The 25,189-nt window shown below is 40.5% G+C and overlaps 1 protein-coding gene across 1 annotated transcript in view; it reads left to right on the forward strand.

Moving 5' to 3' along the window:
* The window catches only part of LOC123766484 (facilitated trehalose transporter Tret1), a 30,997-nt gene extending 17,115 nt beyond the window's left edge, over positions 1–13,882 (forward strand). Inside the window, exons 2-8 of the mRNA XM_045755654.2 lie at positions 3,600–3,673; positions 6,140–6,201; positions 8,450–8,600; positions 9,130–9,292; positions 9,711–10,469; positions 11,509–11,638; positions 12,003–13,882. Of these exons, the coding sequence (XP_045611610.1) occupies positions 3,640–3,673; positions 6,140–6,201; positions 8,450–8,600; positions 9,130–9,292; positions 9,711–10,469; positions 11,509–11,638; positions 12,003–12,185 (1,482 nt within the window). The 5' untranslated portion in view covers positions 3,600–3,639 and the 3' untranslated portion in view covers positions 12,186–13,882. The remainder of the gene's footprint in view (positions 1–3,599; positions 3,674–6,139; positions 6,202–8,449; positions 8,601–9,129; positions 9,293–9,710; positions 10,470–11,508; positions 11,639–12,002) is intronic.
* The last annotated feature ends 11,307 nt before the right edge of the window (positions 13,883–25,189 follow it).

Consider the following 25,189-nt stretch of genomic DNA (forward strand, 5'->3'; position numbering starts at 1 on the left):
AACATTGGACGCGTGATCCTGTGGTCCCGGGTTCGATCCCGGGCGCCGGCGAGAAACAATGGACAGAGTTTCTTTCACCCTGATGCCCCTGTTACCTAGCAGTAAATAGGTACCTGGGAGTTAGTCAGCTGTCACGGGCTGCTTCCTGGGGGTGGAGGCCTGGTCGAGGACCGGGCCGCGGGGACACTAAAGCCACGAAATCATCTCAAGATAGAACCCGTGTGAGCGAAATTGAAATTGAAATAAGTTTATTGAGGTAAAATACACACAAAGGGATGAGGTAGCTCAAGCTATTCTCACCCCATTCAGTATCCATCCATTGGAGACGAATTGTATGGTCAAAGGATTGGCAAATGCAGTTTAATGCTGATAAATGTAAAGTTCTGAGGCTAGGTAATGATGATAGAGTTACAAGATACGAGCTAGATGGTGTTGAGATTGCGAAAGGGATCTGGGAGTTATGATTAGTAAGAATTTAAAACAAAAGGATCAATGCTTGAATGTTCGTAATAAGGCGAATAGGACACTGGGATTTATTAATCGATGCGTTAGTAACACGAAGTCAGTCAGTACAACGTGTTAATACATACATAGACACGTGTGAGAGAGACACAAATAGACGTGTGAGCGAGGTATGAAGGTATTGTACAAAGGTTGAGGCGTAGATCTTCCCTTCTGTATGAGCAAGTGACGTCATCAAAATGTATTTATTCTGTTATGAGCAAAAGCATATCGAGTAGAATTTTTATTTTATTTTCCGAAGAGCAGTAAATAATGTTTTACGATAAAATAACTTTTCTGAATTGTTTGTTTTGCGAGTTAAACCATTAGTGAGCCAGTAGCAAGTACCAATATTATCACGGTGTTCAGTATGAGATCATGTCATGCTTTACTCGCTTGAATAATCCAAACCCAGACCGGGTTAGGTTGGGCATATACCCCAAAGCTTCACACTGCAAAGTTGGGTTAGGCTAGCTCCCCCCAACACAACCAACACACCGTAACTGCAACGTTATTTTACGTTGTTACAAAGTTATTCACGCTGTAGCACATAAAAAGTACGTTAAGGAAAGCGTTTAGCTTCCAGACTTGGACAGATATAGAAACATATACATATCTATAAAATAGAATATATATCTAAGGCGATATAGAGATATATAGAAGGAGATATAGATATAGATACGTGTCAGGAGAGGCAGGAATGTCCTGTGGGCGAAACACGCAGGAACCTGTCCGTGGGATAATAATTACCGTTAAGGTTCAGTAAACCCAGATTTCTCCAAGCTTGATGCCTCGTTAGACCCCCACTTTACAGTTAAGCAAGTCCCAACTGTGTCTGGGTACAAGTGACAGGATGAACAATCCAGCGGGGTTTCTTCCTTTTGGGGAGTGTTGTACATGCTGCTATGGCGGTGTGTCCACTCACAGGATGAGTGGCGCTGCCCAATAAACTCGCCCCTCAGGGCAAAATGAACAAAAATTGCAATTTAACCCCAATGGGCTGACTGATGTTTATGACTATACTTCCTGCTTGGTTTCACTTCTCACCTTACGTTGTCTGTCCCTCAAGGTCACTCTCACTAATGCCGTCACACTTCTCGCGCCTCCGTCACTCTCTTTCGCCTCGATCGCTCCTGTAGGTCAACCATCGCTGATAAATTCATCGCTTAATTCTGTCTTTCGCAACCGCCTGTCACTTGGGGCCACCTGGCGAACTTGACCCCACTCCTATCCCCCTAGGAAATGTAGATGTTTATCTCTCAGAATGTTTGACAATATGTTTATTGTTTGTGATGTGTGTATATGTATGTATTAACACGAGGTACTGAACGGGGTGAGAATAGCTTGAGCTACCTCATCCCTTTGTGTGTATTTTACCTCAATAAATTTATTACAATTTCAATTTCCTATACCCCCTCAACATCTGCCAGTATATCCCCCCCCCACCAGACTCTGCTTCTCCCCAGAACTAGACTCTCCTCCTCCCCAACACTACACTCTGCACTATTGTTGCATTAATGCTCAGGGAATCGTAGTAGTTCACTTAGTTTTACTGCAAGATTCCCTCGGTGATAATTTTCGTAACCAGTCATATCATTACTAGCAAACTCTTACTGCAGAACGTGTGCGTTTTCTTTCGTCACACAACGCAACCGGATGGTATTCAGACTGAAGAAGGGGGGGGGGGGTAACTTTATTTAACTGCATTCTGGGTCTTTGGCGCGCGCTTGTGAGGTAGATATAATTACGCCCTTGGATGAGGTCCTTATCGGGGTCATCCCACAATGTACTCCACCTTTTGTTATGCATTTATGTCTCTTCTCTCCTGGTTGATGGGGTTCTGGGAGTTCTTCTACTCCCCAAGCCCGGTCCGAGGCCAGACTTGACTTGTGAGAGTTTGGTCCACCAGGCTGTTGCTTGGAGCGGCCCATAGGCCCACATACCCACCACAGCCCGGTTGGTCCGGCACTCCTTGAAGGAAACAATCTAGTTTCCTCTTGCAGATGTCCACGGTTGTTTCTGTAATATTTCTGATGCTCGCTATTAGGACGTTGAACAACCGTTGTTTAGCTAAATGAAATATGGGGAACAGTTCCTGTGTACATTATGTGCCTCTACAATTTGTTCTGCTTCCGCTCACAGGATGGATAAAGGGTGCATAATAAATTGGCTAAACTAAACTTTCTCGCGCGAGAAAGGACGCCGGTATCTGCATAAATGTCACGTATAACTGTCCGTGAATGTCTACCAAGAAATTCCGCCCTGACTCAATTGCAATTGCAAAATAGCACGGTTGTTAATGCAACTCCAGAATTTCAACAATGGCTGGTGTCTCCACATATGTTCAAAATGCAGTATGAACCTCGAATATCCATGCAACCTCGACTGGCCATGCAACAGGGCTACACTTCACTCTGGTTCCTGATGTTTGTGCTACACTTCACACTGGTTCCTGATGTTTGTGCTACACTTCACTCTGTCAGCAGCTTCTCTCCCAGCTAGTGGGTGTTGATGCTACACCTCATCTTCTAGTAGATGCCGGTGCTACGCCCTCGTGTTGCTAGCAGCCGCTACTAGCTGCCACACAGTAGCGTCTGGTAAGGATGTGGCCCCACCAACCCGGAGCATTTTGGTACTTGTTAACGCTTCAACTTGCACACGTAAGATGCGTCAAAACTGAACTAGTCCACGTAAGATGTGTCAAAACTCAACTAGGACACTTAAGATGCGTCAAAAATTGACTTGGGCACGTAAGATGCGTCAAAACTTACGTTGGACACGTGAGATAATATGGAGAAGAACCGAGATATCTCACTGTGACGTGTATCTCCTCACGACTCGGCTCATGACTGTGTGGTACCATGAAAGAGCAAGCTTCACTATACCCAAGAGTCACAAAAGCCAAAGGTCACCAAAATTAAGGGTCACTAAAGCCGAAATATATAACTTTACCGATCATAAATATGTTTTGAAATACTTTGTTTTTTCCTAGGCGAGCAGCATGTACCTTGAAATTTCTATATAATCTGTTGATTAATCAAATGTATTGTAGACCGTATGCGAATCCTAAATGCATGATGTTTCCCATCTCCCGCCAGTTACCAGAAGCCTACTACGAAGAACGTGTACATCGCAAACATGTCCAAACCCTGCCCAGCCACTTCTGTTACAGGTCAGTGTTTTGCCATATTATTTCTAATATATGGTGACGTCGAATGAAACATTGTTGATGTGCTCCCGTATGTATACATACGTATACATATGCCCACTTTTTTTTGGACCACGTAGGGACGTTTTTCTGTGTATTATCAGAGAAATAACATATACTTCAATAGCATTATTTTCACGGCGCCTAGTCCGCTGTATTCAACATGGCGGCTGTAAACGTATGTACGTGTATATTCGTTATTCTAAATGATAATTCATGAAATTTGTTTATGATTGGTTAAGTATGACATTATAGTCTTTCCTAAACCCATGATAATAGCGGCCATCATTATTTTCGTGGAGCCTGTGAAAATATCAAGGCATGTTGTGCAGGCATGACGCGCCATAACTAGCCACGGTCTATTTATAAGTCGCTCCCCATCTGGCTACCGGGAAACACGCCCACATTCTCATGGTTCACATCATCACTAACACAGCGCTGTGCGATATACAAATCCAACAGGAGCCGTGATGAGGGTTCGAACCTATGCGCTGGATTTGTTCATTGATATATTACGTTAAATGTGATTTCTCTGAGAGCTGTGCAATATATTGAGCAGTCAAGCATTCTGAGCGGCTAAGCCGTTTTAGTTTTGATGTGAAGGGAGATGAATTGTATTTGTTGTTGTGGGGCTGATTATAAGGCCTATATTGCAAGCAGCTTGCACCAGTAGTACACGTGTGTGTTTTGTGAGCAGCCTCTACCAGTAAGTAGTGTAACATGCATTTAATTTTGACACCATTGCAAATCCCGAAGGTGAAGACCCAAACATTAACAATAAGTAAAAGTGTGCACTATAATGAAAATGTGACAACTTTGGCGTAAGGATGTTTTCTGGTTATAGATCAAATAGTTATAAATAATAGTTATCAAATAGTTATAATAAATAATTATAAATCACCATACCTTTTATAAATACATTAATATTCTTATAAAACAGGAATATTGCGCAAAACGTAAATCATAATAGCTAATAGCCTATAATCTTTGACGCTTCAGATTACATATATGATAAAAAAAAATTTAAAAAAATCATTTTCTTTCGAAATCAATGTTATGAAAATCTTACATTTATCATGCTCTTCGACAAATGATTCTTTTTAATAAAAAGGACTAATACAATAAGGAAAAGCAGTCCTAAGAACATTTCCTCCAAGGTAAGAATCTTAGTCATCTTGCACCTGGTAAAAAAAATACACACGAAATTAACAAGAGCCGAAGGTAATAAGAGAGAAATCTGTTCGGACAAGTTCACCTAGACAGACATTAATGTTCATTCAGACATTAACGACAAGTTCACTCTAGAAACGAAAGGTGAGACTTGAGAAAAATCAGTCTCCATAGTTCAAACAGGAACCGGCATATTCTTAACTATTGACAAAGACAGTACACGAGAGTTAGACTATAAATACATCACTTTATGTAGCCTGAAAGCATGTTAGGTAACCTGCTTCAGTGTGTTAAATACATCCCAGAGTGCCACAGTGACTCAAGTACAATACAGTGCCACAGTGACTCACGTACAATACAGTGCCACAGTGACTCACGTACAATACAGTGCCACAGTGACTCACGTACAATACAGTGCCACAGTGACTCACGTACAATACAGTGCCACAGTGACTCACGTACAATACAGTGCCACAGTGACTCACGTACAATACAGTGCCATAGTGACTCACGTGCAATACACAGTGCCACAGTGACTCACGTGCAATACAGTGCCATAGTGACTCACGTGCAATACACAGTGCCATAGTGACTCACGTGCAATATACAGTGCCACAGTGACTCACGTACAATACACAGTGCCACAGTGACTCACGTGCAATACATAGTGCCACAGTGACTCACGTACAATACAGTGCCACAGTGACTCACGTACAATACACAGTGCCATAGTGACTCACGTGCAATACACAGTGCCACAGTGACTCACGTGCAATACACAGTGCCACAATGACTCACGTGCAATACACAGTGCCACAGTGACTCACGTACAATACAGTGCCACAGTGACTCACGTACAATACACAGTGCCATAGTGACTCAAGTACAATACAGTGCCACAGTGACTCACGTACAATACACAGTGCCATAGTGACTCAAGTACAATACAGTGCCACAGTGACTCACGTACAATACACAGTGCCACAGTGACTCACGTGCAATACAGTGCCACAGTGACTCACGTGCACCACAGAGAGTGCAAATAAGCCCATAAACATAAATAAAATCGAACCAGTTCCAATGAAGTTTGGGCAAATAAATGAACAAATAGCCTGAAAACCCCAAACGCTGAGAGAGTAGGCTTACAGCATCAAATTTTCAATTATTTACGGTACATACGGAAGCATTTATTATACATGTTGCAAAGGCGATGATTTACTGATAAACCTACTGATAGTTTTATTGCTTGTGTTTTAACAGACCTTTGTGTTGATAAGACGGGCGAATCAGTCGACGAGAGGCGACGGCGCCACGCTTGGCAGGTAAGCTCTCCCTCACCCCTCTGGTCACGCTTCTGCATGGTATCCCACACTGTTGTCTCTCCTGCACGGTATCCCACACAGTTGTCTCTCCTGCATGGTATCCCACACTGCTGTCTCTCCTGCATGGTATCCCACACTGTTGTCTCCCTGCATGGTATCCCACACTGTTGCCTCTCCTGCATGGTATCCCACACTGTTGTCTCCCTGCATGGTATCCCACACTGCTATCCCTTCTCTGATCCTTGCTTTAAATATCTCCGTTGCTGATCCTGATAAGTAACTTTACACATATGATTTTATACATATGAAAGTATAATAACTTTATACATATGAAGACGACTTCTGACTCCTGTTACCAGACCTAAAGCTTTCCCTTCCCATCGCCCATGGTAAGCCTTACACATTCCTTTTACCTGGAACACGACTACGCCAAATCCCGGATACAATGTGCTTGTTGGCCAAGTACAAAATACAAACCTCTACTTGGCCTTACCTGCGACCCAGCTTTACAGGACCGAGACGGACTCCAGTACTCTAAAAAGCTTAGTCGGTACAGTTAGCGTTTTCCGCTTTTGGGATAGGTTGTTGTTGTTAAAGATTCGCTACTTGGAACAAAAAGTTCCAAGTAACACGGGCTATGGTGAGCCCGTAATTGGGATAGGTGGTTCGAGGATCCGATGGCCCAAATGAATGGAAAGAAATCCAGTACTCTACGCTGGCTACTTTTTTAAGGGATTTTTTTAAGGGATTTGTTAAGGGATTTTTTAAGAGATTTTCGTCAAATTAATTGAGAGGAGTTTATTGGGTGGAGAGACAGTCTGGAGGTGGCTTTTAAGCCAAATGGTTGTTGTTTTAGATTCAGCTATTGGGAACACAAAGTTGCAAGTAGCATGGGCTATGGTGAGCCCGTAGTGGATTTGCCTGGCACAGGAGCGAGGCTGTTACTGTCGATTGATTGACTGATAAAGATTAAGCCACCCAAGAGGTGGCACGGGCATGAATAGCCCCTAAATGGTATAACTGTCAGGAAATGTTAGTATAAGACCACACAGCACCGCTCCTTTGCCAGGTAAGTCTACTACGGGCTCACCATAGCCCGTGCTGCTTGGAACTTTGTTCCGAGTACCTGAATCTATAACAACAACAACATAGTATAAGACAATGATTAAAAGTTATTAGCTGTGGAATAGCTCTTCCCGAAATCTATTTCTTTGTCATATCAATTCCCTTCAGATAAAATCTATAGCTGTTTGGATGCGCCAAGCTTATTTTCTGTGATTATATAAATTCATTTTAATTTGTAATCTGGAAATATCCTTTCTCTCGTTTTTCCTAAGTTGAATTTATTGTCATAATTAGGTTTAGCTGATTATATTAATGAATAACCTCACTTGTCTCTATAGTATCAGTTTTTCTTTCGTCTCTTTTCTTCTAAAAGAGCCAACGTAAAAATTTTTATAATTAAAAGTTATATTTGTTTAAAGATTTAACGACGCTAAACGAAACATGTAATGATTTCATGGATGTCCAACGACCAGTATAATGCTTACTAATGACATCTAGTGTGGTCGCCTGTGAATGAATTAACGACATAGGAGCGTGGTGCTTTATGACGCCCATGTTGTAAAGACTCCGACGTAACTGCCGGCGGTCGAGGCGGGAGAATAGAATGTTAAGTAATTCCGGCTGTTGCATTATACGAGAACAGTTATGAATATTCGCGGGTTAAATGAACACATCCACAAGGGCCGTGACGAGGACTCGAACCCACGTCCGAGAGCATCCCAGACGCTGCCTTAATCGACCGAGCTACGACATGGTATAAAAATTGCAACCAGAAATTCTAATAAATTTCTAAAATTCTAAAATTTCTTATACCATGTCGTAGCTCAGTCGATTAAGGCAGCGTCTGGGATCCTCTCGGACGTGGGTTCGAATCCTCGTCACGGCCCTCGTGGATTTGTTCATTTGATGCATCACGCTATTGTGATTTCTGTGTGTAATTCGCGGGTTGTTATAATATTGTGGTTTTGTCAACTACCTGGTTTTTGCATGCTGCCCCGACCATGGCAAAATATATACATTTATTACAATTTTGTTTAGATATTACGACAAAGAAAAACTATCTACATTTATATCCCATTTTCTTTAGATGCTACATGAAAACCGTCTGCTTTTGTTTCTCGCTTACCTTAGATGCTCCGACAATGAGAAATACCAATCTATATTCCTTCCCCATTTTCCTTAGATGCTTCTGATTCTCGGAGCGTCCGTGTCGTACTTCGTGATGGGTATGTCCTTATCTTGGCCCAATGTCCTGGCCTCTGACCTCTTGTCTGAGAACTCTACTCTCTTCAGTACTCACCTCCAGCTTGACGACTGGCAAATGGATATGATGGGTATGTTATCATTTAAAGATATCTAATAGTTACGATAACTGGGCATCCTTGCGAGGAAAGAACAAGTGGTAAGACATACTAGCGTAATTCAAAATACTTTAGTCTTAGGCTTGGGATTTGCCAGCCTAGTATTGCAAGGCATTTAACACACATTCCTATTGTTATTTATTGAATTAATAACATTAGGAGATATGGAGTCTATTATCAAACTGAAGATATGTTACCCCCCTGTATTATGGGATGCAAAACTGTCTTTTTATTTTAAGAATAGTATAGGCTTTTAGGTACTATGAGAAGGGTTGCCAAACGTCTGTATATTCCACCACGTGTTCTGGATTCAGGTGTCAAAATTTGTGTCCGAGTTTTAAAAATTCTCAAAAAGTCCGGAATTTCAGTCCCCAACACTTAAAAAATTGTGTGTGTATATATATGATTCTGACTATAATGATATAGCAAGCCTACTATAAGGGAGGTTTTGTCTCTGAGTCTGGAAGTTTCCAATAACCTAGGACTACTGGCTTCTATACAGGCAGCATCTTGACAATAGGTAGCGTGCCTGGGTTCCTGGTGGCGGGGTGGATGATAGGGCGACTGGGGCGGCGATGGTCCCTGGCAGTGGCAGTGGTGCCAGGCCTCCTAGGCTGGGCCGCCATCGCCTTCGCCCTCGACGCCACCATGTTGATCATCGGCAGGTGAGAATATTCCTGTGTTAACAAATTGAGTGACTTTGGTGTGGTACGTATAGATGTGGTGCTTATGGTCACCCATATATTATTATTAATACGTTGACCAGACCACACACTAGAAGGTGAAAGGACGACGACGTTTCGGTCCGTCCTGGACCATTCTCAAGTCGATTGTGACTTGAGAATGGTCCAGGGCGGACCGAAACGTCGTCGTCCCTTCACCTTCTAGTGTGTGGTCTGGTCAATATTCTTCAGCCACGTTATTGTGACTTATCGCCTGCATTATTAATACGTGTTTTATCAACTACTGTGCATGATTTTGAGACCAATATTTTAGATTTTGTAGTCTGAGATTGTAAGTAGTTTTCTTGCATAATGTATAAAATATAGTCTGGGCATTATTCTATGGTGTGTTATCCGCCAGGTTCTTGGACGGCATCACTTGTGGCATGGTCACTTTAGCCGTAATCACCTACGCTACAGAAATACCTGACACCACTCACCGAGGCTCAGTTGGAACTATCGTCTGCTTTATGTTCTTAATTGGTACCGGCATAGGTGTCAGTCTGGGAATCTTTCTAACGTGGTACGAGGTCGCCTTCATCAACGTGGGTCTTCTCCTGTTGTACATTATCGCCATTGTTCCCTGCTTGCCGGAAAGCCCGACCTTTCTTGCGGTAAATGACAAAGACAAAGCAGCTCACAGGATCTTAGAACGTCTTAGAGGAACATATGCCGATCTTGACGCCGAAATAAAATTATTAAAGCAGTTAAACAGAGTAACAGATGCAACCTCAAAGTGGGGTGCCCTTTTAAGTTTAGAAAACTTAAAACGTATATCTCTCTTGTCTTGTCTTTTCTTCATTCAAAACTTTAGTGGGACTGCAGTCATCAGGGTCAATGCCACGAGAATACTTGAAGCCTCGGGTGTGAATCTGGATAAAGATATCAGCACCACCATACTTCTAGTGGTTCCAATATGTGGGGTTTTCGTGCTGACGTCCCTAGTGGACCGTATAGGCCGTCGGCTGTGTCTAGTGGTCTCGATGGCACCAATGGTGGTAGCCTACGCCATACTAGGCTGCTATGTCTTCCTCAGTAATTACCAAGTGACTATCGTGTCCTTCGCTTCGCTCTACTCCAACCATAGCCACGAAACAGGATCCATACAAAAGATTGAAAGGTAAGCATGTTCTTAAAACTTTTAATGTAATAAATCATCAAAACTGAGAATTATTATTACGCTTTCATCATAATTTATGGAATGAACTGTTAATATTTATTAATTGAAGATATTTACAGTTTTGAAATTATAGAATTTTCTAGCGCAAGATAAACAGTGATAAAACAATACACACTGAAATCACAATAGCGTGATGCATCAAATGAACAAATCCACAAGGGCCGTGATGAGGGTTCGAACTAACGCCCGGGATGATCATCTAGTCTTAGTCGATTAGTCTGCCGTAGTCGACTAAGTCGCTGCCTTAGTCGACTACTCTGGCCTAGTCGACTAAGGCAGTGTCTGGGATCATCCCGGGCGTAAGTTCGAACCCTCATCACGGCCCTTGTGGATTTGTTCACTGATAAAACACATCTGTCAGTCAAGTAGCTTAACATATACCGTGAAAAAAGTTAAAAGCAGGGTTTTACTATATAGAGTGCATCATTTTGGACACACTTGGATGAAGACTGCATATGGGTGAGCGTTCAATGTTAATATATCTGTTAATGTATGTGATAAACGTTAAGACTTAAATTTGCAACCCCCTAAGCTATTGTTAGTCATTCTTCTATATTAACTTTAAGTTAGCTTTCTATTACATTTAAAGGGATAAATATTGTCTCAATGTTCGCCCTAAAAATATCTTTTGAACCTCCTTATCAAATACTACATGCACGCTGCACACGCATCCTTATGAAGGTGCACTGATTCAGGAATGACTCAAACCAAATCAAAATCTTCAATACTACAAATATATTTCAGCAGCCATTATTTGCATGCATACACACGTATTTATCCATGAATGTATGTATATGTGTATGTATACAAGTTTATTTATTTGAGATAAGTCCTGGTCACATTGATGCATCTTCAAACTGTTTCCTGAGCATTATGTCATGTTTTATCACCAACGTGAAAAAGGCAAGATATAGAAATACTGTGTTCAGTTTCGAGCTTCAAGATTTCTCTTTTCAAATATATAGTTACCTTTGTCCAGTCCAGAGAATGAGTGGTCATGGCTCCCTCTGGGGTGTCTCCTGGTATGCATCTTCGCCATGAACATTGGCATCGAGTCTCTGCCGTGGCACCTGTCATCTGAACTCTTCCCAACCACCATAAGGTCCCAGGTGAGCTGATTTGGGAACGGTTTCCTTGAAAGGATAATTTATCAATGTAATCTTTCGGGTGTGACCTTTAACAGTAACAAAGTAAAAAAAAAGACCGTCCTTTCAGTCACAGATGCTATTCTAGCCTTATTTTTTTAAATGAAAACATGCAAGGTTTTTCTCCATTTAACGTTAAGATCTACTTATCACTTGATATTCCATGTAAAGATCTCAATTGCGTTGATATTCATAGGATACACTAGACTCACTTGAGGAGAAATACCATGTACCTTGTGTTATATACAGCCTTTCAGGTTGTATATATAATACAAGGTACAAAGCTTGGGTCTATATTTTGATAATGTATTACCATGTATCTTTGCAGGCGATGAGCGTATGCACTGTCGTGGGGAGCGTGTTCGCGGCGGCGGCCCTGCAGCTGTACAGTCCCATGCAAAGCTTCCTCACCCCTGCTGGTCTCTACTGGACCTATGCCGGCGTCTCTGCCCTGGGAATAGTCTTCATTCTCCTCACTATTCCAGAGACCGCCCGTCAGGCAGTTGGCTAGGCCCGGAGACAATACGTGAAGCAGTTGGTTAGGCTCGGAGACCGCCCGTCAGGCAGTTGGCTAGGCCCAGAGACAATACGTGAAGCAGTTGGCTAGGCTCAGAGACCGCCCGCCAGGCAGTTGGCTAGGCCCAGAAACAATATGTGAAGCAGTTGGCTAGGCTCGGAGACCGCCCGTCAGGCAGTTGGCTAGGCCCAGAAACAATACGTGAAGCAGCTGGCTAGGCTCGGAGACCGCCCGTCAGGCAGTTGGCTAGGCCCGGAGATAATACATGAAGCAGTTGGCTAGGCCCGGAGACAATACATGTAGCAGTTGGCTAGGCCCAGAGACCACACGTGAAGTAGTTGGCTATTCTTATTATTGTTATTTCCTTTTTTAACTTCATCTGTTCTCCAGTATGTCTTAATTTAGTGCTACGTCTGTCATTTATAATTTATTATGTAGGATGTCTATAAGACAAATTTAACGATTAATATTTTGGACCCATGAAGCCTCATGATGAAATAAATCAAATCAAATCAAATCAAATATTTATTCAGGTAATGTACATACATACGAGGTGAGATACAAAACATTGATGGATTTATAGCTAGATGGATTTTAGATATAGATAGATTTATATAACTTTTTATAGCTTCAACGCTACGTTCTGTCAGTACCTACATACATGGTCCCCAGGCCTGACGGGCTAAATACATGGATTCGAAAGAGCTTAAAAAGAACACATAGTCCTAACAACGATATGGCGTTGAAAATACCAAATTGGAAGCAACGTTTTTCCTAACTTGGTTATTTCAAATTTGAAACCGAAGCAACGTTTTCCGAACTTGGTTATTTCAAATTTGAAACCGAAACTAGTCAATAACTTTGACGCTGATTATATTATGTATTTAAATTATTAGAGTATGTGTATAATGTCTGGAATGTTGTAGTGTGCGCGTTGCTTAAATAAAAATCGTACTAAATTTTATGCGCATGTTGGCGGGAAATTTGTATTTGTTATGAATTCACTGCATTGTGAGGCGGGCATTCACCGGTCACTGCGCTCTTTGGATTTTATGCAGGTGTTGCATAGTTATTTTTGTTTGGTGTAATTACTCCTGCAAATAATGTAGAACACGTAAGGATTTTTTTTAAGTACAAGGTAAAAAAAATTGTTTAGTACCTGTACAAGGTAAAAAAAATTGTTTTGTTTAAAGTAATGATTAAGATTAAAGACAAATGTCTTTGGTGTCTATTCAGTGTATGGTCACTTGGCTATAATAGAAGACAGCAAGAATTGTCAATTCAAAGGGTCACGATACAGTTGAAAATACATTTTTTGGCATTTTCACAGAATGTCCGTGTTATGAATGAGACGCGAAGGATGTGTGGTGTGGCAGTTGTAGAGCAACGACGGGCTGTAGTATTATTTATCATTAAAAAATACATGTAAGAATGAAAGATGAAGCATTATGCGGTGCACCTAACTTAGTGGATGAGAGAAACGTTGAAGGGTGATGACGCTTCCTTGCAGGTTTTCCTTGGAAAGTAGAACCAGTCCAGTTTGGTCTCAGCTCAATGAATATAACCTGAAGCTGAAGTAAATCAACGAATATAATTATTGTTTAATGTATTGTTGCAATGCAACCATCTTTGTTATATATGATTTTATTATAAAATACATAAAAATAAAATATATTCTAGTATTTTACACATTTAAGTGGTATTCTTTATCCTACTAAAATCACAACCATTTTATATATATATATATATATATATATATATATATATATATATATATATATATATATATATATATATATATATATATATATATATATATATATATATATATATATATATATATATGCGAACAAGCTTGGATGGTCCCCAAGCATACATGCAAAATGAAAACTCCACACCCCAGAAGTGACTCAAACCCGTACCGCCAGGAGCACATTGCAACTGGGGTTTAAGGCACTATGCACCCCAGTTGCAATCTGCTCCTGGCGGTCCGGGTTCGAGTCACTTCTGGGGTGTGGAGTTTTCATTTGCATATATATATATATATATATATAAATATATATATATATATATATATATATATATATATATATATATATATATTTATATATATTTATATATATATATATATATATATATATATATATATATATATATATATTTATATATATATATATATATATATATATATATATATATATATATATATATATATATATATATATATATATGTAGTAGTGACCTTCATCAGGTTGGCTGTGTCAGTAGTGGTGACCCCCTAATGGTGGACTATAGCTCCTGAAACGTGAACATTCAATACGAAAATGAATGTTGTCTGTCGCAACGTTCAGAGAGGTGAAGGAAACGCCACTAGCAGTATTGGTGGTGGGAGGAGCCCAACTAGTGGTTGACCGCTCATTCTCTGACCTCTAAACCAACCAGCGCTGACTCATACTCACTGTCGTTGGAAATGCACCTGTAGCGAGTGCAATTTCCAGTCAAGAATGTAGCACTCGGCGTACGCAGTTCTAATCGACCCTAAGACGCTACAGCTTCGACACAGAACAGACAGCAGAGAGCGGACTATCTTACACTGTCCTATCTTACACTGTCACCCTATCTTAAAATGTTATATGGCAAAGAGTGCTGGGAAGACGGGACACCACGAGCGTAGCTCTCATCCTGTAACTACACTTAGACAATTACACTTAGGTAAAAAAAAAGACAGCAGAACAAACAGCAGAGCCCACATAGAGCTCCGCGACTCCGGCCACACTCAGCTCTCTGCTCTGCTCCAAGCTCCGTCTCAACGTCTATGACACTGCTGTATCCAGAACTACTAAATAAATATGAAAACCCACTAAACACTGTGCATCTAATCTACTCAACAACGTAACATCATCGTACGTTACACACCTATAAAACCGGGTCAGGAAACATTACCCTTAGGGGCTGACTTCTTGAATTTCCAGATACCTGGAAAGGTGTTCGGGAGGTCTTCTACTCCCCGAGCCCGACCTGTGGCCAGGATATGACAGGTTAGGTTAGGCTGTAATGTTATTGCCACATTTTACCGTGACGTTTACATTGTTCCAATAATGCGAAACGTGAACCTTTTGGATTACAACTGTTTATTTCTGTACGTTCGACCATTAAATATTATTTTGGAGGATGGGTACACTTCACTGTATATTAGCCGTTTTAGTTTTGCGAAATACCGTATTAAAGTATATTAGAACATATTTATAATGTCAGAAAACCGTTTTAAATCAATTGTCTGGAAAAACCATAGAGCATATTGCCAATATATATTTACCTGAACTGTGTTCAGAATTTACAACAATAAATGTACATAAACGCTTCTACAGGAAAATTTTACAAATTTATTTTGGTTCTGGGATTTTTTCAAATAAAAATAAAAATAAAATTTGTATATTAACAAATAAATCAACAATCATAATATATTACCATAAGTATAATGCTTGGCAGAGCATTATACATAGAAAAATATAGTTTTGATAAAATAGTTTTGTTATACTCCTAGTATATTAAAATATATATAGTTTTCAAAAATATAGATATACATAGAAAAATTTACTACAATATCGTAGTGCTTGAATGAAGGTGAAGGAAAGACCGTATATATGTGTAAATGTATAACATCAACATTACATACACTAGCAAGTGTCTTAACCAACTCGTCATTACTATAATTTCCTTAGTTTAGTTTAGTTCATTTATTATGCACCCCATACCCATCTTGTGGGCGATAGTGGAAAGGGTTACAGAGGCACATAATGGGCTCAGGGACTGAACCCCACAATTCATTTAGCTAAGCAAGTTACAATCTTGATGAGCTAGTTACAAAATTCAATATAAGTCGTCACATCAACAATGGGTTCGAGATCGACCTCAAGTGCAGGTTCTAAATAATTTCCTTAGCTAGATGAATTTATAATTTTGGGGGTTTAGTTTCAGTCCATCATGTACCTCTGTAACATTTTTCCCGTCCTCTCAAATTCGCGGTTCTTTCGTAATCGTAACTAACGTTATAAATCAACAGCGTAAGTAAGCTGCGCGTACTAGTGGCTTTACAAGAATGTAATTACTATGCTATGTATCCTCACAATCCCAATGTACCTTCTTGTATATATATAAATAAATAAATAAATAAAATCCATTAAGGAAAATAACGGTTCACAAATATCTATGCTTTCTATGCATCGCACGTGATAGGTTAGGCGGGTTGCTTGGGTTCACACGCTTCTAGTTAGGCTAAAAGGTACGTGGGTGTTTTACATGTGGATAATCAAGAGAGCGGGCTGCACAGCATGGGTATGAACTACAAAATATATGGACTAAAGTTGACATGAAAGGACTATCTTACATTGTTGTATTTCGGCACACACACTGCTCTTCTCACACCTCATACTAAACTCCACTTTTGAAATAAAGAAAAAAAGCCTCATACTTCTTCCTGACATACAACACTACTACCCTTCATAAAGCTGATTGATTGATTGATGAAGATTAAGCCACCCAAAAGGTGGCACGGGCATGAATAGCCCGTAAGGGTGGCCCTTTTGAGCCATTACCAGTATCAATAGCTGATACTGGAGATCTGTGGAGGTGACGGGAGATGTCTCCCGTCTTCATAAAGCCTCATTTCTTAGATTTTATAGTACCCCCACCCTTCCCCGTCTATTCCCAACAACGTATGCAGTAAAAGGTGTGTGGTTGGAGCAGCCGCTCACCTTGACCTGAGCGAACCCTGCCACTATTTGGGGAGAGTCGCTTCTCATGACATCAGAATTTCAAGTCTCGGTCAGGCATTTAATTATGAGTCAAGCCACGCAAGTGGTGCAGGGCATGGAGGCATGAGGCCTGGAGATCAACGAAATACTGGGATCACAGACTTTCCAATAAAGAATGTTATTATGAGTTAGCTACACGAGTAATATTGGAAACATGACCATAAGTGGAGGCCCAGGGATGCCAATCTGTGGCGCGAGGACATGATTATCGGCCAGTGAGGCAGAAAAGTAAACATTGTGAATGAGCGGGAGACGGAAACATAAGCCCTGTAGGTCATCACGGAGAGAGTAGGTGAGGCCAGCTGGCCTCTTCTACCCTGGCTTGTGCCCAGGCATGCACGTCACTGTGTATTTAGAAAGTTAGGGTGTTAAATTCGAGGCTGGAAGTGACTGAAGTTTGTATAAGAAAGGACAGTATTGTCCATAAGTGTACTTTCCCTGTACGTAGTTGCTCTGGGTAAGCCACCTTGCCCAAATAAGATCAATCGCGGTCAATATTTTCTGGATTAGTTTATATATATATATATATATATATATATATATATATATATATATATATATATATATATATGTATATATATATATATATATATATATATATATGTCGTACCTAGTAGCCAGAACTCACTTCTCAGCCTACTATTCAAGGTCCGATTTGCCTAATAAGCCAAGTTTTCCTGAATTAATATATTTACTATAATTTTTTTCTTATGAAATGATAAAGCAACCCTTTTCTCTATGTATGAGGTCAATTTTTTTTTATTGGAGTTAAAATTAACGTAGATATATGACCGAACCTAACCAACCCTACCTAACCTAACCTAACCTATATTTATAGGTAAGGTTAGGTTAGGTAGCCAAAAAAAGCTAGGTTAGGTTAGGTTAGGTAGGTTAGGTAGACGAAAAAACATTAATTCATGAAAACTTGGCTTATTAGGCAAATCGGGCCTTGAATAGTAGGCTGAGAAGTGCGTTCTGGCTATTAGGTACGACATATATATATATATATATATATATATATATATATATATATATATATATATATATATATATATATATATATATATATATATATATATATATATATATATATATATATATATATCCGAATTGCTGTGGCTCTCCGCCTCGCTGCCTTAATCCACACCGAATACAGGTGTATTTGCGGCGAGGCAGTGGCCGACAGGTATGGACGGCATGGCCTTCTCTGCCAAAGGACAGGAGGATGGCATGCAAGACACGGCGAGGTTAACGACATTATTAAGAGAAGCCGTACCACAGCCGGTTGTCCAGCAGAGAGAGAGCCCAGTTACCTAATACCCCGCAACTCTGATGAGCCTGTCGGTCGCCCAGACGGGATCACGGTGAACCCCTGGAAGAATGATAGACAGTTGATGTGGGACTACACTTGCGTTTCAACTTTAGCCAAAACCTATGTTTTGGTTTTGTTCGCATATTTGGCTATAAAAACCTATTTAGCCTATGTTGACTTCAGTGCTGCACAGGCAGGAGGTGCTGCCAATCACCGGGAAGCAGCCATGTTACGTAAATACAGAGACCTTGATCACCACTACAATTTTGTCCCCATTGCCTCAAGAGACACTTGGCGCCTGGGGTAAAAGTGCTGCTAGCTTTTTGAAGAAGCTGGGTTCCAAGCTAATTGAAACAACTAGAGACCCTAGAACCGCCAGTTTTCTCTTTCAGCGCCTTAGTGTGGCGATCCAGAGAGGAAGTGCTCACGGCATCCATGGTTCCTGCCCGCCATCTGAGGAGCTGGAGGAACTCTACAACTTGTGACAAGTAGCTTTGTACCTTGCATGTAACCAATGTTGTAACCCTTTTTGTGTAATGAAATTTTTATATATATGTATATATATATGTATATATATATGAAATTTTTATATGAAATATATATATATATATATATAACTTTATATATATATATTTATATATATATAAATATATATATATTATATTTTATATATATTTTTTATATATATATATATATATATATTTTATATATATATATTCTTTATATATATATATTATATTTATATATATATATATATATATATATATAACTAAAGTTGTATACTTAACTCTCGTGTTTAGGAGAGTTGTGCCTTAGGCATATATATATATATATATATATATATATATATATATATATATATATATATATATATATACAGTATATATATTAGAAAGAATATAATGAAAATTTAGATACGGAGAGGAGCATACATACACAGCCACAGCCACACACATGGGCACCCTTAGACGGTAAGGGTGGTAAGTGATATATGAAGAATAAGTTGGCGGATGACAGTAACTGCGTCATGTACAGATGGTACACATGCCAGGCCTGCTGATAACTCCCACTCTCGCTCCATTCAGGGTGCGACCCACGAATTTTCGCCAGGCTGTTCGTTAACAGTTATAATGGTCTCGTACCTGATACCGTACGCAAATCTTCGTTAAACTTAACATACAAATAGTTTTCTTTTTAGTTTAATTGATTGGCCTGCCATTGAATAATCATGGTTAGGAAGCTTAGTCGTATTTACATCAGTCCAGTTATGAATTTGAGCACGTGGGTTTATGCTGTACCCACATGCTATGTAACTAATATTTGTGTACAGTTTTCATTCAGTTATTTGACAAACTCAAAATTGCCAGTCACCGAGACACTTCGCTCAGTACTCGGTATAGTGTACCGTTTATTCCCTCACAACTGATAATGAAGCCATAGCGAGAGATTCGTTTTTAAGAGTCAATTTGGCTATCGCATCCTGTTATAACAAGAAACGTTGTCAAATAAGGCAATAACACAGGTAACGTTCTAGATGAAAGAATCAAAGCATTCAAACAGGAACAAACCAGAAAAATCTGAGTTATTTCCACAAGCAATTGACCTTAACTGTGACTCTCTTAACCTACTCGCACCACACACAGCTGATAGCTAGGTCACAGCCTTCCTCCATTAAAATCATTCTTAAAATGAGTTAAGCTTCGTCCCTTTTGGAAAATAAAAGACTAATAATATTATTTGATTTATGCTGACCCCAAGCCTTTGATATTGCCAAGGGCCACAAAATACTAGACCGAGAAACAAGAATTCATTAAAAAGCACCGTAATGTTGACGTTATCCGAGTTTCAGCCACGATATTGATTGATTGATGAAGATTAAGCCACCCAAAAGGTGGCACGGGCATGAATAGCCCGTAAGTGGTGGCCCTTTTGAGCCATTACCAGTATCAAGAGCTGATACTGGAGATCTGTGGAGGTGCGACTGCACCCTGCGTGACGGGAGATGTCTCCCGTGAGCCACGATAGGTTAGGTGGGTTGTTTAGGTTCGAATAGTTCTGGTTAGGTAAAGCAATTGCATTTTAACGGTGTGCCAAATGGTGAAGACAGGTTTAACTACTGGAGATGCTGCTCATGAATACTTTCAACTCTCGATGGTTGACAGTTCCACTACAATGACTTTACGATACTTCTCTCATTATTTGAGGGTGGAGCAACTTTCTGGCTATGGTTAATCGTACATCTAGCTATCTATGTGTATAAAACGGGTTGTAAACATTTGTGAGAGTACTCTCTCCTCCTGCCAAACACACACCGAAACTACGACGTTGGTACAACGTTCGAACAAGTTTTAACACCTCCTAACCAGTTATAACAACCAATATAGCAAGTTGTAACAACGTTCTAATACGTCATAAACACGTTAAGCCAAGATGTAACAACTTTATTACAAGTTGTAACAAGCGAAAAATAGAGACAGTTTCGGTTTGTGTTTCCAGGGAGCTTAGTCTCCCCTGCTCACGTTTGTTCAACTGTTCATATATCTGCTACATAGATCCATTCCAACATTGTTCACACAATGCTACAGCCACATACACACACACACAAACAAAACGAGCATGATTCATATATTCCAGAGAAAATAGTGAATATTTATGTCAACTGAAGGATAGACAAATGAATTCAGGCTGGAGGAGACTTAATCAGCGGAGAGAGGAAGGCGCAGTTGGCAACGATGTTTAGTGAAAGTAAACATGCATTTAGCGATCGACTCGCTGTCTACATTGATCAGTACTTTGAACTCTCTTTGAAATATTGGCATCAAGATAGCTTAACTATCCAAAGTATCCAACACCACAGCCAACACTCACGGGAGTTCCAAAGATCACAACCAAACCTCTACCCAAACCGCTATGCGCTATTTGCTATTGCTATTTGCCCGAAACGCTATGCGTACTAGTGGCTTTAGGTATTGTACGTAATAGCTCTCTCTATAAATCAATCAGAATGTTTGTAACTGCATCTATGTATGTACTTTTCCTAAATAAAATATTATTATTATTATTATTATTATATACACGGATTCCAGAGATAACACGTAACACTCATGTGGGATTCAAAGGCCGCAGCCCACGCTCTTTGGTAACAAAGTTCACAGAAAATCCTTAGAAAAGTTTAAATTATAAGGTCAAGCTTTGGCGGGTATATGTTAACTGTTGTCTTCCTTTAGTGGGCCAGCCAGAGGCTTAGGGCCCGCGCATGACTATCCCTGCCCCCCCCCCCCCAAAAAATGGCCTTATCATGTATTTAAAAAAAAAATTCTATTAAAAATTATCTATTATCAGACATTTTAGCCAATTATATCCAGTTTACTAATTGTAGGTAATGCATGCAAATGACTGTACCCTTTCCACTGTCATCCACTGGATGGGTGTGGTGGGGGAGGGGGGGTGTATGGCACCTTAATCAACCCGTCCTCTTAACTAATAACTTGTGCTTTTTCGTTACCAGAGCCAACGTTAAAAATCCAACCTGTTAAGAACTGTAAAACCTCGTAATATTCACGTTTGCTATGCTTCGGGCACGATAGGTTAGGTGGGTTGCATAGGTTCGTACGTTTCTGGTTAGGCTAAAAAAAATTTTTTTTTTACGAAATGGTAAATAAAAAAAAACGCTCTGAATTAATATTGCTGGTAGCTGGACCAGTTAACAAACTTACTTATTTTAAAGGTAGCACTACGGTTTGTATAATTTTCTGGTAAATAAAGTAATAACTAGAGGGCACTTCCTACTCATTTGTACTGAATGGGGTGAGAATAGCTTGAGCTACCTCATCCCTTTGTGTGTATTTTACCTTAATAAACTTATTTCAATTTCAATTTCAATTTCCTACTCATTGTCGAGAATTAAATATTATTTAGTGGTCGTAGCGACCAGCCACAGCGCGCGCCATCCCCTCGTCAATGCTACATGTCTACTAAATTAAAAATGTAGGAGGAGGCTAGCAGCAAGCACGTGCTCTCTTAACAGGTGCCAAGTCTACACTAACCATTAGTTATGGACAAGTTTTCTCTTTACATACAGTACACTGTAACTTAATTCCAGTAGCTAGTCACAAACACTCATCTATATTTCATAATTAATGCCATATACGGACACATTCTCCCAATACATATTCATTAAAGTACAGATGAGAAACGTTGCGTTGCTCAGTCTGGCAGCACTAATGCATTCCACAACAGCTGACTATCATCAAACTCTTATATAATTTACGTAAATTTAACTTACAACTTGATAATTTTACACAAAATTCCTTGGTTTACCTTGATAATTTTACACAAAATTCCTTGGTTTACCTTGATAATTTTACACAAAATTCCTTGGTTTACCTTGATAATTTTACACAAAACTCCTTGGTTTACCTTGATAATTTTACACAAAATTCCTTGGTTTACCTTGATAATTTTACACAAAATTCCTTGGTTTACCTTGAAAGGCAAACATATTACACATGAAATCTGTATTACAGCATGTAAATTATTCTCCTATCTAAGAATATATGATGACAATATTAGTGAAAATAATCTTGAAAATGAATGAAAAATCTATTCTTGAAAATGAACCCATGTCTGGCTATCATTATGATTAAGGCCACCACAACAGCCAACTGACCAACCAGCCATGACCAACTGACCAACCAGCCATGACCAACTGACCAACCAGCCATGTCCAACTGACCAACCAGCCATGACCAACTGACCAACCAGCCATGTCCAACTAACCAACCAGCCATGACCAACTGACCAACCAGCCATGACCAACTGACCAACCAGCCATGACCAACTGACCAACCAGCCATGACCAACTGACCAACCAGCCATGTCCAACTAACCAACCAGCCATGACCAACTGACCAACCAGCCATGACCAACTGACCAACCAGCCATGACCAACTGACCAACCAGCCATGACCAACTGACCAACCAGCCATGACCAACTGACCAACCAGCCATGACCAACTGACCAACCAGCCATGACCAACTGACCAACCAGCCATGACCAACTGACCAACCAGCCATGACCAACTAACCAACCAGCCATGACCGACTGACCAACCAGCCATGACCAACTGACCAACCAGCCATGACCAACTGACCAACCAGCCATGACCAACTGACCAACCAGCCATGACCAACTGACCAACCAGCCATGACCAACTGACCAACCAGCCATGACCAACTAACCAACCAGCCATGACCGACTGACCAACCAGCCATGACCAACTGACCAACCAGCCATGTCCAACTGACCAACCAGCCATGACCAACTGACCAACCAGCCATGACCAACTAACCAACCAGCCATGACCGACTGACCAACCAGCCATGACCAACTGATCAACCAGCCATGACCAACTAACCAACCAGCCATGACCGACTGACCAACCAGCCATGACCAACTGACCAACCAGCCATGTCCAACTAACCAACCAGCCATGACCAACTGACCAACCAGCCATGACCAACTGACCAACCAGCCATGACCAACTGACCAACCAGCCATGACCAACTGACCAACCAGCCATGACCAACTGACCAACCAGCCATGACCAACTGACCAACCAGCCATGACCAACTGACCAACCAGCCATGACCAACTAACCAACCAGCCATGACCGACTGACCAACCAGCCATGACCAACTGATCAACCAGCCATGACCAACTAACCAACCAGCCATGACCGACTGACCAACCAGCCATGACCAACTAACCAACCAGCCATGACCGACTGACCAACCAGCCATGACCAACTGACCAACCAGCCATGACCAACTGACCAACCAGCCATGACCAACTGACCAACCAGCCATGTCCAACTAACCAACCAGCCATGACCAATTGACCAACCAGCCATGACCAACTGACCAACCAGCCATGACCAACTGACCAACCAGCCATGACCAACTGACCAACCAGCCATGACCAACTGACCAACCAGCCATGACCAACTGACCAACCAGCCATGACCAACTGACCAACCAGCCATGACCAACTGACCAACCAGCCATGACCAACTGACCAACCAGCCATGACCAACTGACCAACCAGCCATGACCAACTGACCAACCAGCCATGACCAACTGACCAACCAGCCATGGCCAACTGACCAACCAGCCATGACCAACTGACCATTGATTTATGAACTAGGCCTAAGCCATAACATTATTAAAACACCTGATGTGAAATTTACCTACCCATGTACATACGAAAATGATTAAAGAGACGTTGATTATTTCAATTTGTTGCTAATGGAAATGTATATGTAAATTTAGCATGGCGTATATGAGACATAAAGTTAGATTATTATCCCGTCAATGGTTGATACGCCTTAAACCCAACACCATAATAACTAACTTAAAATATTTAAATTTTGCCATCACGCCGGTTTGACAGCACTGAATTCATTTGACCCCTGGAAACAAACCGAAACTATCTTTATTTTCCGCTTGTTACAACTTGTAATAAAGTTGTTACATTTTGGCTTAACGTGTTTATGACGTATTAGAACGTAGTTACAACTTGCTATATTGGTTGTTATAACTGGTTAGGAGGTGTTAAAACTTGTTCGAACGTTGTACCAACGTCGTAGTTTCGCTGTGTGTTTGGCGGGATTAGATTCAAGATGGACGACTATATTCACTTGAGAACAATGAATCACTGGACATCCCATGCAATTTACCGGTATACCTTGTGCCTTTCTGTAAACCACATCATTCTCGCATTTCTTTTCCAGTTAATGTTAGGCGAGTCGAATAATTTGCACGAACATTCGAACAAGCTTATCGTTGTTTTGGTCGTGTTCATATACATTTTG

This window comes from Procambarus clarkii, chromosome 62 (genome assembly GCF_040958095.1).
Source record: "Procambarus clarkii isolate CNS0578487 chromosome 62, FALCON_Pclarkii_2.0, whole genome shotgun sequence".
NCBI lineage: Eukaryota > Metazoa > Arthropoda > Malacostraca > Decapoda > Cambaridae > Procambarus > Procambarus clarkii.